Source organism: Henckelia pumila, chromosome 3 (genome assembly GCF_033568475.1).
Source record: "Henckelia pumila isolate YLH828 chromosome 3, ASM3356847v2, whole genome shotgun sequence".
In the NCBI taxonomy this organism is placed as follows: Eukaryota; Viridiplantae; Streptophyta; class Magnoliopsida; order Lamiales; family Gesneriaceae; genus Henckelia; species Henckelia pumila.
This window is the reverse complement of record NC_133122.1, coordinates 126341655-126358549: the sequence shown is the minus strand read 5'-3', so window position 1 is coordinate 126358549 and position 16895 is coordinate 126341655. Positions and strand designations below refer to the sequence as shown.

General features: G+C 38.7%; 1 protein-coding gene across 1 annotated transcript in view; it reads right to left on the bottom strand.

Moving 5' to 3' along the window:
* Positions 1 to 2988: 2988 nt before the first annotated feature.
* LOC140889447 (uncharacterized) overlaps positions 2989 to 16895 on the bottom strand; it is a 25740-nt gene continuing 11833 nt past the window's right edge. The window contains exon 3 of the mRNA XM_073297165.1: positions 2989 to 3165. Within this exon, the coding sequence (XP_073153266.1) occupies positions 2989 to 3165 (177 nt within the window). The remainder of the gene's footprint in view (positions 3166 to 16895) is intronic.

Genomic DNA, 16895 nt, shown 5'->3' with positions numbered 1-16895 from the left:
TCAATCTGATGGAAAGATAGCCTTTTATACGCCCAAAAATCTCTAAAAGATATTATGCAATCCGAGCAAGAGTTTCCATCTTTAAAAAGTCTGCCAGTTTTTCTCGCTCGAGCGGGCTCAATGTGCGCTCGAGCGAGCGTGACTTTGTCCCGAGGAATTTTCGATCTGACTTTCTTGCTCGAGCGAGCACAACGTGCACTCGAGCGATCGTACTTCTGAAATATTTTTTTGCTTTGATTTGTCTCGCTCGAGGGAGCACAACTTGTTGTGCTCGCTCGAGCGAGAATAAAACTGTCCAAATTCTTGAATTTATTGAATTTTCCCTATAAAATAACCAGGAGAAATATTATGCAGAAAAATGCATGAATTATTCTTAAACTAAATAAAAACAACACACTAACCCATGAATGCATGAAAAATAACAATGAAACATCACAAAAATATGCATATAAAACACAGTTATCAATTCCTCCATACTTCAACCTTGCTCGCCCTCGAGCAAGACATGGAAAAACAATATGCAAACAACGGCATAAGTAAGAATGAATCATGAACAAAATAGCTCAGATAAGTTCCAACTTCAACAACTAAAAACCACAAATACTTCTGATTGTCCACAATACACTGTCAGTTTAACGTAAACGTGTGTGTGCAATGTCATTCTAGTTTCATGCAACTTCAAAAGAATCTGTCCTAAGACTGCTTAGCGACCTATGACAAATTAATGCAAGTGTCACACTCCAGCACTCTTTCATCCCAACAATCCCAAACAAAAACATGTATTTTCTTGAGATCAATTACGCACCTCCAAATTTTGCACCCGGTTTTCTTAAGCCCCAATAATTACCCGCAAACTTAGCTATAAATAAGATAGGATTCGAATTTCAATCCCCTTGTCTATAGCCCGGATGGAGCTACAATCCCATTTAGCCCGCAAACTTAGCTATCGAAGAATGATTAGAATTTCAATCATTTTCCAAGCCCGGATGGAATTGTTATTTTAAAATTTCAAAATTTTAACCCCATGGAATCCGCATACTTAGCTACAAACAAGGGATTAGGATTTCAATCCTGCTCGTAACCCGGATGGAGTTAACTTATTTTTCAAAAAACAAATTGTGAAAAATTATCTAGGTACGCCCAAGATCATACATGCAATGTCATAAAATCATCAGGAATCCAAAGACACTATCATGATCAACAAACACCTACTGCCATGCAATGGTCAACAGACACAAACTTCATCAAGTACTTCGCTACATTCCACCAGTCTAACATGCGTGCTTAAAATGATTCACGATTCAACCAACAACTTCTCATGTTCAATCAAAAACAACATTTTCAAAAAAACAATTTTAGCAACTCTATCATCATAGGCCAACATTTATCATTCTACTTATTCACACAACACAAACACAAAAAATAATGATATGCATGAATACGAACTATATGCAAAGAACTAGACCATATGAATGCAAAACAAAATGATCAACGAAACAAAACATAAATAAACAACACCCCTCATACTTATTCAAAATATTTCCCCCAATGCTTCAGAGACACAAACCTAAACAACAAAGAACAAATGCAAAGAACAAAATGCAAAAACAAAATAGAACTCCCCTCATTTAGGATTGGGCTGGAGCATCATCACCTTCATTGTGCTACGGAGGTTGCATTTGCATATCATGCTCTTGGCCGGCAAATGGAAACTGGAAAGGTGGAACTTGAAAGGAGGGATTCGGGGCAGCATACTGGAATTGAAACGGAGTTGCCACCAGAAATGAGGATGTGTCGATACCAAAGTGAGTGGTGAGCCCTTGAAGACGAGCATCCATAGCTTTGAAATTGGCGGTAATGGCAGCCATAAAATCATTTTGATAATGGGCAAAAGCCGTGAGCTCCTGCACCACCTCAGGGAGTGGGCGATGACAAGGGTGATGTGGACGTGGTGCATCGGCCGTACTCGAGCTAGCGTGACCGCCCTGTGGAAAATCTTTTGCTTGCTTGTCCTTCTTATTATCTACCAGAGCTTTATAAACTGCTTGTCTTGGCTGCAACCACTCCTCATCTGCTCTAACTTGAACTCCCGCTTGAATACAAAGCTCCAAAATAATGGTGGGGAAGAAGAGGCACATGGATGAAGTATAAATCGATCTTCTGATCTCAGTGTGAATAACCGGCCGACATTGATCGGCCACCTCAAATACAGAGCATAAAGGACGAGGGCGCTCGCCATGTTCATGTCGCTTATATGGGATATAAGCATCAACCGCTTCGAAGTAAATGCGAACCAAGTCGATGGCTCTGTCAAAAGAAATCTCTTCGGAAAATGCAGAAATGAGTATGGGTCATGCCACGACGCCTCGTCATAATATAGCTGATCAAGAATTTTGTTGTAATCTGGGTCAATTTTCAAACTCTGATACAAAGAATCATCAATGTTCGGAGTTTGAAGTAAGGCATTGATAGAATTTTCATCAAAAGATACAATCTTTCCCCGTACATACGCTTTCCCGTCCTCGCGTTCTGTGGCATTAAAATAGAATTATCGCACTAAAGGAACAACATCAGCCTTTGGTTGTTTAAAAAAATTATCCCAATTCCTAAGCCCAATATCAATCGCCACCCCACTATCTCGAAACGTTAATTCAACACCTCTTTCAGGAATATGCGTTCGATTAAGCTTAGCATGATCGTACCTTTCTTTTGCCGCGACATTCACAAATTTGCCGCGCGAGGCCCGATGAAGAAGAAGCGGCTGAAGCTCGCCGGGAAGATGAGGCACCATCAAGACGTGCATGTTTGGGCGCCATAAAAAATCGATAATTTAAAATCCGACAAGAAAAATTGGCAAACGGCGGACGGTAGTGCTTGGCTGAGATGTAAGAAGACAGCTGAAGATGATGAATATGGAGGCGTCTGAATGTAAATAGGTGTCGGAGAAGGAGAGACTACACGGTGGATTGCTATTGAAGAAACAAGGATTCACGGTGGTTGTGGAGGTAACTCACGACGGCTGCAGGCTAAGAGAATGGTGGCGTCGAGATGCTCGGCTGAAGATGGTGGCAACAAAATCAGAGGGTGAGTGGATGCATTGTTGGGGATGGTGAGAACAGCGATGCACGATGGTGGTGATCGGCGGAGGACTTTCAGAGATTTCACCTGCAAATTTAAGAGTGAATCAAATGGTGAGAAGAGGATTAGAGATTTGGGGGTTTATGGTTCAAAATAGGGAAGAATAAAAGTGGGGAGAAATTAAGGGGAATTCCCGATATAACTCGGTCAAATAAACTCTCGCTCGAGCACACAAGAGGCTCGCTCGAGCGAGTCCAAAAATTACTCCAGATCTGAGCATCTCTCGCGCGAGCCCATAAAGGGATCGATCGAGCGAGGCTTATTTTAAAAACTTTCAGGCCTAAGCTAGCGAGAGCAAATCTCCAAAAACACAAAACAGATCTACACTCGCTCGAGTGCATAAATGGCTCGCTTGGGCGAGATTTTATTTTTTGGAATAATTTCAAAAAATAAACAAAAATTAAAATAAATAATTTTAAAATCAACTCAATCAACCCAAAACAAAGTTTGTTGGAGAACGGCGATCAGATCAATCAGAATTGATACCCGGTGCAGCGGAAGTTTAAAATTTTATATGGAACGATTCCATAATGGGTATCAAAACTTGACGATTAAATTGTGTGTGTAAAAATTAAATAACAATTATAAATTTTTACCTCCAATCTCGAATCGAGATTATGGACACCAACATATTTCTCTGCTCTTGTTGTATCTCCCAGGAACTGATGGACGAACTGTTCTTCAATCAGGTCCACGAACAGAGATTTAATCCCTCTGATAGATTGCACTAGAAAATCTATCAGAAGTTTCTACGAAGAGAATTAACGAATTTGATCCGTTAAACCAGACTGTAATTCAAAATTCACAGACTGGATTTTTCCCGAGCAGAGGGGAGGGGGGCGGCCACTATTTGAGAGAAAACTAGGTTTTTTCGAAAATTGTAACCTGTGTTGTGTAATTTTTGTACTGCAATAACTTATTTATAATGTGGGCTGCTAACAGCTTAGGGCCCATTAGTCATAAGTTCAAGCCTGACAAGCAAAGCCCGTATGTTCAGAAATTAATATAAAATTCATCGTGACTCAGATTGATAAACCGATTTTACCAATGTTCACAGAAACCATTTCTGCATCTTTTAGAGTCAAGATAAATTTTCTGAATCCGAATTCAGTGATTTCCAAAAATGCCCATCCCTATGTCATTTTAGGAAATCTTACTCCTCTACTCTTAAATAAGAAGTCCAACTTCTTTGTTCATTAAATTTAACTCTTTAAATTTAACTATCTCAACGGGGATTAAAAATCCATTACTCTGTGTGACCCTCAATAGTTCAGGGATACAGCTAGCCGTGGGCTCACAACTCCTTGTGACTCGGAACAACAATTTCCGACTTGCCCATCGAATCATGGTAAGAGCGCCTAGCAACATCGCCCCATGATTCCCTAGGTATCACTGATAGTGCCTGCAAGAACCAATAGATTTTGGTTAGCGTACAGTACGGTCCCTTCATCCAAATATCCCGATCGAATCAACAACCATTGGTAAATCGAGAGTCGTTTGAGATTCGATAACTATGCAATACATCTTGAAGATCAAATAGTGACATCGCATGTGCTACTAAGAAACCATTTCTTAAAACACATCATGTACTCTGGCAGAGATTCGTCACACTAATATCTCCTCAGATCGCATAGGATATCCACACTCGCAAGTATGTGGTGAATCCTTGACAACAAAGCATCGACTCCTATATGTGTTGTAACTGTACCCAATCCCGACACCTGATGACCCCAATAGAGTCGGTAAACGAGTCAAAGCACAATACTAGCATATAGAGTCTCAATGATGTTTCAAGTAGTAAGGACTAATGGTGTACAACCAAAACCGCGGACTTTATCCACTCGATAAGTGATAACCACTTGGAAAGTCCGGATAGGGTAGTTCGATCATTCATCATATGAATATCTATTTGCATGCTTCGAACATCTCTATGTTCCTTACCAATGAAACGTGGTACTCTGCATCGCAAATGCTAGTCTCAAACTCGAGCGATCCTTATCCTTATTATCGGACGGCTCAATCGACTAGGAACAGTTTAGAATATACAGTGACTATAAGATGTGTTTCATGATAGCCATCCCCATGTGCTACCACATCTTACATACACTATAGTATACTCAAGGTCTTTATCAAAACAACAATAGTATATCACAATATAACAATATGAATAAAGATAAAGTCATTGCCATTAATAAAAGTGTAAATTATATTAAACAAAAGATTGTTTATACAAAGAGTCATCAAAGCCCTTAGCCACAAGTTGGCTCACCGGGCACCCACGCTTTCAATCTCCCACTTGCCCTATAGCCAACTAGTCATACTACGTAGACCCATTGCTTCGCGAAGTTTGTCAAATAATGGTCCTGGCAAGGGCTTAGTAAGTGGATCAGCGATATTGTCTGCAGAGGCCACTCTTTCGACAGTGATGTCTCCTCTTTCCACAATCTCCCAAATGACGTGGTATTTCCTCAGTACGTGTTTGGATCTTTGATGAGACCTTGGTTCCTTTGCCTGAGCAACGGCACCCGTGTTGTCACAGTACACCGGGACTGGACCAACAACTTCCGGAATAACGCCCAACTCTTGGACGAATTTCCTCATCCAAACGGCCTCTTTAGCAGCAGCTGATGCTGCAATGTATTCTGCCTCAGTGGTGGAATCCGCTGTGGTGTCCTGCTTGGAACTCTTCCAAGAGACAGCACCGCCATTGAGCATGAACACAAATCCAGAGGTTTGACTTCGAGTCATCCACGTCACTTTGGAAGCTAGAGTCGGTATAGCCTTCCAATTTTAGTTCTCTTCCTCCATATACCATGAACATATTCTTAGTCCTTCGTAAGTACTTAAGAATGTCCTTTACGGCTTTCCAATGCATTTGACCGGGATTAGCTTGATATCTGCTCGTGACACTCAGAGCAAATGCTACATCCGGTCTGGTAGATATCATCCCATACATGATACTACCAATGGCTGATGCATATGGTACATGTGTCATTTTCTCTATCTCTTCATCAGTCTTGGGACACATAGACCTGGATAGAGAAACTCCATGACACATGGGTAGATGTCCTTTCTTGGACCCATCCATTGAAAACCGTTTCAATATGGTGTCGATGTAGGTTGCTTGATTGAGTCTTATCATTCTCTTAGATCTATCTCTATAGATCTGTATCCCTAGAATATAGGATGCCTCACCCAAATCCTTCATCGAGAATCTACCTGATAACCATATCTTTGTTGACTGCAACATCCCTACGTCATTCCCAATGAGTAGGATGTCATCAACATAAAGTACTAAGAATGTCACAGCATCCTTAACTACTTTCTTGTACACGCATGGTTCCTCCGGGTTCTTGATGAAACCAAAATTCTTTATTGTTTCATCAAATTTCTGGTTCCAACTTCTTGATGCTTGTTTTAGACCATAGATTGATCTTTAAAGCTTGCATACCTTATGCTCGCTTCCCATGGATGTGTATCCCTCAGGCTACGTCATATAGATCTCTTCCTCAATGTTTCCATTAAGAAATGCAGTCTTCACATCCATTTTCCATATCTCATAGTCATACCAAGCAGCTATGGCAATAAGGATTCTTATGGACTTGAACATTGCAACTGGTGAAAAGGTTTCATCATAGTCAACTCATTGTCTTTGAGTATAACCTTTCGCCACCAATCGCGCCTTGTAGGTCAATACCTTACCATCAGGCCCAAGCTTTCTCTTGTAGATCCATTTACAACCCTATTGGGAACAATTCCAATCGGGAGGATCTACTAAAGACCAAACTTGGTTTGTATGCATTCGAATCTATTTCCGACTGCATAGCTTCAAGCCATAAAATTTGAATCCGCATCAGAAATTGCTTCTTTGAAGTTTCTTGGATCACATCCAACATCGGGTTCATCTTGATCCCCTTCAAGAAGAAGACAATATCGAATAGGAGGTCTAGAAGTCCTCTCGGATCTTCTAAGTATAGGCGTGTCTATCAATGGTTCCTGAGGTGTAGGATCATTATTTTGTATTTCGGGTACTTCTCGAATTTCTTCGAGTTCCATCATCTCGCCTTTCTTATCCAATAAGAACTCCTTCTCCAAGAAGGTGGCATTCCTTGAAACAAACACCTTAGTTTCAGCAGGATGATAGAAATAGTATCCGATTGAATTCTTCGGATACCCTACAAAATAACATAAGGTGGATCGACTATCCAACTTATCTCCCACTGTCTGCTTCACGTAAGCAGGACATCCCCAAATCCTCAAGTGCGAATACTTAGGAGCTTTGCCATTCCATAACTCGTATGGTGTTTTGTCCACTGCTTTGGTGTGGACGTTGTTCAACAACAATACCGCCGTTTCAAGCGCGTAGCCCCAAAACGAAGGTGGAAGCTCAGTGAAGCTCATCATGGATCGAACCATGTCCAACAAAGTTCGATTACGACGCTCCGATACACCATTCAGCTGAGGTGTCATAGGAGGAGTCCACTGAGAGAGAATCCCATTCTCTTTCAGATAGTCCAAAAACTTGGTACTTAAGTATTCTCCACTTCGATCCGATCGAAGTGCTTTAATACTTTTACCTAGCTTGTTTTCTACTTCAGCCTTGAATTCTTTGAACTTTTCAAATGCTTCAGACTTATATTTCATTAAATATAAATACCCATACCTTGAATAATCATCAGTAAAGGTAATGAAGTAGGTGTGGCCATATTGAGTACCAATTCTAAATGGACCACAAACATCTGTATGGATCAAATCCAACAAATTTTGACTACGCTCAGGTTTTCCCTTAAAAGGAGATTTAGTCATTTTTCCTTTTAGGCAGGATTCACAAGTAGGTAGAGAGTTAATATCAGACATATCAAACATGCCCTCTCCCACTAGCTTGTTCATCCTCCTTGAGAAAATATGACCTAGCCTAGCGTGCCAAAGGTTTGCCGGGTTTTGACTATCGAATTTCCTTTTGTTTGTTGTTGCCGGTTTATCAACATAATTTATTGGAACGTCTTTTAATTTTAAGTTATATAGATCGTTTTCAAGTTGTCCATTTCCAATCAAACATTCATTCTTGTAAATATTGCAAATCCCATTCACAAAATTGCAAGAATAACCATCTCTATCAAGCATAGAAACAGAAATAATGTTTTTAATCAAATCTGGAACAAATAAAACATCTCTCAAAAGTAACTTAAAATCGTTCTGCAAAATTAAATAAACATCTCCCACAGCTTTAGCTTCAACTCTGGAACCATTTCCGAGCCTTAGCTGGGTCTCACCCATTCTAAGCCTGCGACTTCTTGTCATCACCTGCAAATCATTGCAAATGTGAGATCCACATCCGGTATCCAATACCCAAGAAGTAGTATTAAGTGAAACATTTATTTCAATATAGAACATACCCTTCGCAGTTCGCAACTGCTCTAGATATTCCTTGCAGTTACGTTTCCAATGACCGGGCTTCTTGCAGTAATGGCAAACATCCTTGGACTTTTCCATGTTTGAAGCCTTTGTCTTGTACTTCTTCTCCGGTTCGATTTTCTTGGGTGGGGCAGAACGTTTCTTACCCTTTGTACTTGGCCCCTTCTTAGCAGAAGAAGAGGAGCCCACCAAGAAAGCCGGTTTATCCTTCTTTAAAGTGGATTCATATGTCACAAGCATATTGACCATCTCTTCAAGGGAGGCCTCTATCTTGTTCATATTGAAATTCACCACAAATCCGTCAAACGAAGAAGGAAGAGATAGAAGTAGTAAGTCCACGTTGAGTTCATGCTCCAACACCAAATCAAGCGTTACCAACTTCTGTATGAGCCAAATCACTCGTACCCCATGATCACGGACCGAAGTCCCTTCACGCATGCGACACGTCATTAGCTCTTTTACAGTAGCGAACCTTTCAGCTCTCGATTGAGCCCCAAAAAGTTCCTTGAGTTGTACGTGAATGTCAGCAGCATTCACGGTGTCCTCAAATCGCCTCTGGAGTTCATCAGACATCGAGGCTTGCATATAGCATTTGGCCTTGATATCATGGTCCCACCATGTATCAAGTTTGGCCAACTCTTCCGGACTTACATCAGCTGGTGCTTCCTTTGAAGGAGATTTTTCTACCACGTAGAGCATCTTCTCCGAAGTCAAGACAATCTTCAACTTACGGAACCATTCCGTATAGTTTGCGCCAGTCAGTTTATTTTGTTTGAGGATAGAGAAAAGTGGATTACGCGAATTCATCTTTATGAAATACTGAAAAGAAACAGACAAATATCAGTGATTGTTTAATTAATTTACTAAGACATAAAATAGGCGAAATTTATTTTATGAATCTCACTCCCACTATTTTAACGATTTCACTACCCTCTAGTGAAAACGGAAAACTGTTTTCCTTAGTGAGAACATGGAGTCCAATTGACAAACTATGGTCCCGAATAATATCAGCCAACCATAATTTTCAAAAGGTAGAGCCCAATTTCTTCCAAATCAACCTCCACGTTTTTACCTCATGTCCAATAAGGGCCCAATAATATGACGCCGTTTATTGTGACATGTCAAGATGACCCATCAATATTAAGTTGTGATGGACGGTCGCCATGTGGATCCCCCAATAATATGAGCCGATCCCATGGGAGTTCCACCCAACTTACAACATGTTTCGATCCAATGTACAGCTTTCCGACGAACGGGACCCCCCAATAATATGAGCCGGACCGTATCCGCGGGTAGCATCTCATACATTGATCGTTGATGGAAGGTAGGAACATTTAAACAATTTTAAATTTCCTTTATTTATCTTGATATCAATTTTAAATCATATTTAAAATGAGGGATTTTAATTTTGAAAATTTGTCTCATCATTTTAAAATTTTGTATGCTTGCCGGATTCACACAATTTTGTCTAAAACATGCATACAACGATAATATCATATATTATATAGGATGATCGATTCCATTTCTAATCGACCCGTGGTTGCCAATCATGAGTCTTAGTCCAATCCTAGGTAATATGAAGTATGCAATGCAATCCTATTACATTGAGCTTCCAATTTACATTTCTTCTGTCTTTATTGTCTGCTGGGCCCACCTCCATCTTCAAATCTTCATCTCCCACTAAGTCTAATGTATTTACAATAAATAACCATGACAAGTAGGGGATACATTTCAAGGGGTGAGAACGGGCCATAAACCAGGCCCATTAATAAATCCAACAATAAAAACAAATGTAAATTCCTAACATACACCTACAAAATTGGTCATGTCAATCGATCATCCTTATCCAATAACATTTAATTCAAAATTAATTTATTGGATAACATGCAATGGCAATTTAAATTAAAAGGATAAAATCATATTCCATATATAAAATCTTATTTTACATACAAAATCATATTTAATCTTTTTATCAAATAAAATCATATTTTACATATAAAATCCAATTTTATACATAAAATCATATTTTACTCAATATTTCCATAAGATCATATCTTATCATCAATTGTACCAAAAATAATTAATTTCATAAAATCTGATTTAACGGATAAAATATATAAATTTTCCAAAAATTCAAATTTATCCAAAAATCAATTTTAAAATTTTCGGACTCGAACAATTCGATCCGAAGCCTCGTGGACCAATCAAAAACAATTTTCGATCGGACCAAAAATAGAATTTTAACATATTAAAATTTTTATTTTAAAATTAAAAATTAATTTTTCGCAGGCCGCCCGGGACACTCCCGGGCTGCCCGCGCCCCAAAAGGGCTCGGGCCGGGCAGCCCGGCTGACCCTAGGGCAGCGAAGATCGCTGCCCTGGGCAGCACCGTGCGCTGCCCTGGGCAGCGCCTTAATCGCTTGATCTGAGCAACCTGGCTCTGATACCACTGTTGGAGAACGGCGATCAGATCAATCAGAATTGATACCCGGTGCAGCGGAAGTTTAAAATTTTATATGGAACGATTCCATAATGGGTATCAAAACTTGACGATTAAATTGTGTGTGTAAAAATTAAATAACAATTATAAATTTTTACCTCCAATCTCGAATCGAGATTATGGACACCAACAGATTGCTCTGCTCTTGTTGTATCTCCCAGGAACTGATGGACGAACTGTTCTTCAATCAGGTCCACGAACAGAGATTTAATCCCTCTGATAGATTGCACTAGAAAATCTATCAGAAGTTTCTACGAAGAGAATTAACGAATTTGATCCGTTAAACCAGAATATAATTCAAAATTCACAGACTGGATTTTTCCCGAGCAGAGGGGAGGGGGGCGGCCACTATTTGAGAGAAAACTAGGGTTTTTCGAAAATTGTGACCTGTGTTGTGTAATTTCTGTACTGCAATAACTTATTTATAATGTGGGCTGCTAATAGCTTAGGGCCCATTAGTCATAAGTTCAAGCCTGACAAGCAAAGCCCGTATGTTCAGAAATTAATATAAAATTCATCGTGACTCAGATTGATAAACCGATTTTACCAATTAGTCATGCGCTCGAGCGCGCTCCAATTCCAGAAAAATCTGCAGAACCTTTGTTGCTGTCAACTATGAAAACTAAATCCAAAATAATCAAAAACCAACTCAAATCAAGATTTATAAAATCTAAAACATGCATATATACATGTAGTAAGTTCCCAGTATCAAACCATGCGATTAATACATCAAACTAGTCGTTCAAAAACCAATAAACGACACAACTATCGCAATTCTCAAAAGTGTACTTCAAACTACAATATAATATCATGTTTGATGCTTCTAAACATTCTAATTTCAGCTATAACCCGAGTCCACAATTTCTAAACTCTCTCCCAAGCTGTCAATGTCATCTTTGACTAGCTCCTACCCCCTCTGTTGCCATGCACACATACAAAACAAAGCAACAGCCGGATAAACTCCGGTAAAAAATAATTCTTAGTATAATCGACATATAAAGCGTTAAAAAAACACATCAATTCTATTCATAATAGACTCAAAAATAGAGTAAATAATGCATATATCAATCTAGAATTGATTCATAAAACGTCGTTGCCATCAAGATTCGTAAACGATCTTGACATGGATATCCATCTATCGTAGTCATTCTTGACTCGAAAATAAGTCCGCCTCAGACCTTGGCATAGAATCAATTCAATATCATATCATATCATCATCATATTGACTCAAACTCAAAGATCCACTACCTGTGATGGATCGACAACATCATATAAAATCAAAGCGATAAACAAGTATGTGATTTTGGCGGGACAACTCAAGAAGCGTCATTCTCGAGTTTCAAATCCCTGACTTGCAATGTCGTCATTATACCTTTGTTTCTCTCGGTTCGGAATACTTCAAATCTGAAACACAATATCACAAGACACATCTCAAACATCGTTCAAGTATAGTATTTCAAAATCGAATCAAAACCATCAAGAATCGTCAATCAAAACCACTTCAAACCTTTGTCACTTCTTCCTTTAACTTGAAGTTGAGGTTCTTGAGTCAATAGTCTCTGAATAAACTCTGAAACGGAGAAGAAAATTGCTACAACATCAATAACATATCAATTAACGTCTCAGCTCAATCATCGGCTATCAAAACGGTCTCAAAAAATGAATCGATGATGTAGCGATTAAAAATCGGTAAACGACAAAAAATCGAAATCATTTCTAACTTCATATAATATTCACCACATAATAAAGCAGCAAAACATCATTCACATCTTCTTATCAGCAACTATAAAAATCGATATACATGCTGGGATCATAATTGAATACAATTAACACGAACTCTTCAATCCGGTTTCGATATCGAATCATATAAACGTTGAAGAACATGATCAAAGTGTAAAATCTGATCTCTGCTCATATAATTATCTCGAAACCTATAACAAAACATCATAATACTTACACGAGATCGAAGCCCTTGTAACAAGGATTCAAGAACAATTTACGGAATCGAAATCGGACGATCGGATCAAAAGATACGGCGATTTGAAAATCGGAAAATCAAAAGAAAAGAGAAGAGTATCGGATTGCTTCTGAAGATTTCTGAATTCAATATGCATTTCACACGTGACATGCTGATACATATATTAAAAATCAGATATGTATTCAAATAATTGCAATTTAGTCCCTGAAACTTCATAAATTGCAATTCAGTCCTCTGCTCTTTTTTTAATTTAATTTCAATCCTAAATAATTTAAGAATATTAAAATTTAAATCAAAACTCTAAATTATTCCCAAATTAAATATACTCGGATTAAAATTAAATAAGTTTAGATTAATTTAATTAATCCCGGGTTTTACATTTCTCCCCCACTCAGACATGAGTTCGTCCTCGAATTCATAAATAGCTTAGATATGCAGTCTGTAAACACCTAAGAATAAAGAATAACAAAAAACGGAATAAGAACTCACATAAGTGGAATAGATAAGGAAATCTCTGCCTCATGTCTTCTTCAACTTCCCACGTCGCTTCTTCAACTCCGTGCCGACTTCATTGAATCTTCACCAATGGAATTGTCTTCGTTCGGAGTTGCTTTTCATTTCTATCGAGTATCTAAATCGGCTGTTCAAAATAGCTAAGAGTTTCATCCAACTCAGCTTCATCAGGTTGCAAGATATGGAATTCATCAGGTTGATACTTTCGAAGCATTGAGACATGAAATACATCGTGTATACCAGATAAAGAAATAGGAAGAGCGAGTTGATAAGTAAGATTGCCTATCTTCTCGAGTATCTCATACGGCCCAATAAATCGCTGAGACAACTTCCCTCGCTTTACAAATCTAACTGTGCCCCTGAACGGTGAAATCTTCAAGAACACTCTTTCTCCCTGTTCAAAAGATAATGGCCGACGTAGAACATTCTCATATCTGGCTTGTCTATGCTGTGCTGTTCTCATTCTTTGCTATATCAACTTCACCTTCTCAGTCATCTGTCTGATCATATTCGTTCCCAATTCAAGCACCTCTGACACATCATCCCAATATAATGGCGATCGACAATTCATTCCATACAAGGCTTAAAATGGAGCTATCTCTATACTCGTCTGATAACTGTTGTTATAAGAAAACTCTACAAGTGGTATGAAATCTTGCCATGTAGTACCAAAATCAAGTACTACAGCTCTAAGCATATCCTCAAGAGTCTGAATAGTTCGTTCAGATTGTCCATCAGTTTGAGGATCATAAGCAGTACTCAAATGTAAGCGCGTACCTAGAGCTTCCTGTAGGCTATGCCAAAAGTGCAAAGTAAATCTAGGATCTCGATCAGATACAATCGACTTTGGCACACCGTGTAGTCTTAACACTTCTCGAATATAGAGATTTGCCATTTGATCATGACGATAAGTCATTCGGTAAGGAATAAAGCACGCAGATTTTGTCAATCTGTCAATGATCACCCAAATAGCATCACATCCTCGGGATGATCGTGGCAATTTCGTCACAAAGTCCATGGAAATGTGGTCCCATTTCCATTCAAGAATAGACAAACTCTGTAATAAGCCACCTGGTTTCTTCCTTTCAGCCTTCACCTGCTGGCAATTCAGACATTTTGACACAAATTCAGTCACATCAGACTTCATTTGTTTCCACCAGTACTGATTTTTCAAATCATTGTACATTTTCCTGCCTCCAGGGTGAATACTTAATCGACTACAATGAGCTTCCTTCAAAATATTCTGTCTCAATTCTGAAAGATCAGGAACAACAATTCGGTTATTAACATACAAGATATCATCATCACTAACCTTGTACTCAGACTGATGTCCTGATCTGATCATTTCAATTGACCTCTGAATATTCAAATCAGATTTCTGCACTTCTTTGATTCGAATCAACAGTTCTGGCTCAACACTGATAGCACAAATTCTCATCGGTCTCCTATCTGTCTCAAATATATATCCATAAATACAGCAATATTCAATCAAATTCGATACACCGATAGTAGACAAGGATAAAGCACATACCTTCCTACTTAGGGCATCTGCCGCTGCATTCGATTTCCCTGGATAATATTTGATTTCACAATCAAAATCTTTCAATAAATCGAGTCATCTTCTTTGTCTCATATTCAATTTAGATTGTGAAAACAGATACTTCAAACTCTTGTGATCAAAAAAGATTTCAAACTTTTCTCCATACAGGTAATGTCGCCAGATCTTTAATGAAAAAACAATAGCTGCCAATTCAAGATCATGAATTGGATATCTGACTTCATGTGGTTTTAGTTGTCGAGAAGCATAAGCAACAACATGACCTCTCTGCATCAAAATACATCCCAAACCTTTGTGAGAAGCATCACAATAAACAACAAAATCACTAGTACCTTAAGGGATTGTCAAGACTGGTGCTGTAGTCAATCTTTTCTTTAGCTCGAGAAAACTAGATTCACATGCTTCAAACCACACAAACGGTGCATTTTTCTATGTAAGCTGCGTAATAGGCTTTGCAATAGACAAGAAGTCTTGAATAAATCGACGATAATATCCTGCCAAGCCCATGAAACTTCGAATTTCTGGCACAGATGTCGGTCTCTACCAACTGATCAATGCTTCCACTTTGCTTGGATCAACTGAAATACCATCTCCCGAAATAATATGACCCAAAAATACCACCTGTTTCAACCAAAACTCGCATTTGGATAGCTTAGCATACAGTTTATCTTCTCTCAACGTCTTCAAAACTGTTCTCAAGTGGTTAGAATGATCACACAAATTCTTAGAGTATATCAAAATATCATCGATAAATATGATCACAAAATCATCTAGATACTTTTGAAATACTCTATTCATCAATCCCATAAACACTGCTGGTGCATTCGTTAGACCAAAAGGCATGACTATAAATTCGTAATGGACATACCTGGTTCTAAATGCAGTCTTAGGGATATCCTTGTCTCTTACCCTCAATTGATGATAGCCAGATCGTCAATCAATTTTCGAATATACTGACGAACCCTGCAATTGATCAAATAAATCATCTATACGAGGTAAAGGATATCGATTCTTTACCGTTGCTTTATTCAATTGCCGGTAGTCAATATATAATCTCATCGATCCGTCTTTCTTTCTCACAAATAATACCGAAGTGCCCCAAGGGGAGACACTCGGTCTGATATAACCTTTGGCTAACAGATCTTCAAGCTGTTCTTTCAGTTCTTTCAATTCAATTGGTGCCATACGGTAAGGTGCTTTCGATATCGGTTGCGTACCTGACATCAATTATATGTTGAAATCTACCTCTAGAAATGGAGGCAATCCCGGAATCTCGTCAGGGAAAACATCAGCGAATTCACTAACCACTGGCAAGTCAGCCAATTTCGTGCTAGTTTTCATCATATCTACTGCATAAATCAGAAATCCTTCTACTCCTTTCTGCAATAAATCAGTCATAGCAAGAATAGATATCAAAGGAATTCTAGCTCGTGAACCCTTACCATAAAATTTCCACTCATCAGCCATCTCCGGTCTGAACCTTACAATCTTCTGAAAACAATCAACTGTGGCTCTGTACATGGTTAGCATATCGATACCAATAATACAATCAAAATCAGACAACCCAAGCACAATACAATCAATCTCAATCTCATGACCCTCAAACTGCAATGTACAATTTCTAACAGAATTCACTGATATAATTCCTCGTCCCAAAGGAGATGAAATAGACACTACAGTAGCTAAGGGTTCAACAGGCAATTCATGTAATGCAACAAATTGCTCGGAAATAAACGTATGTGATGCACCAGTATCAAATAAGACATAGGCAGGATAACTAGAAATATAGCAGT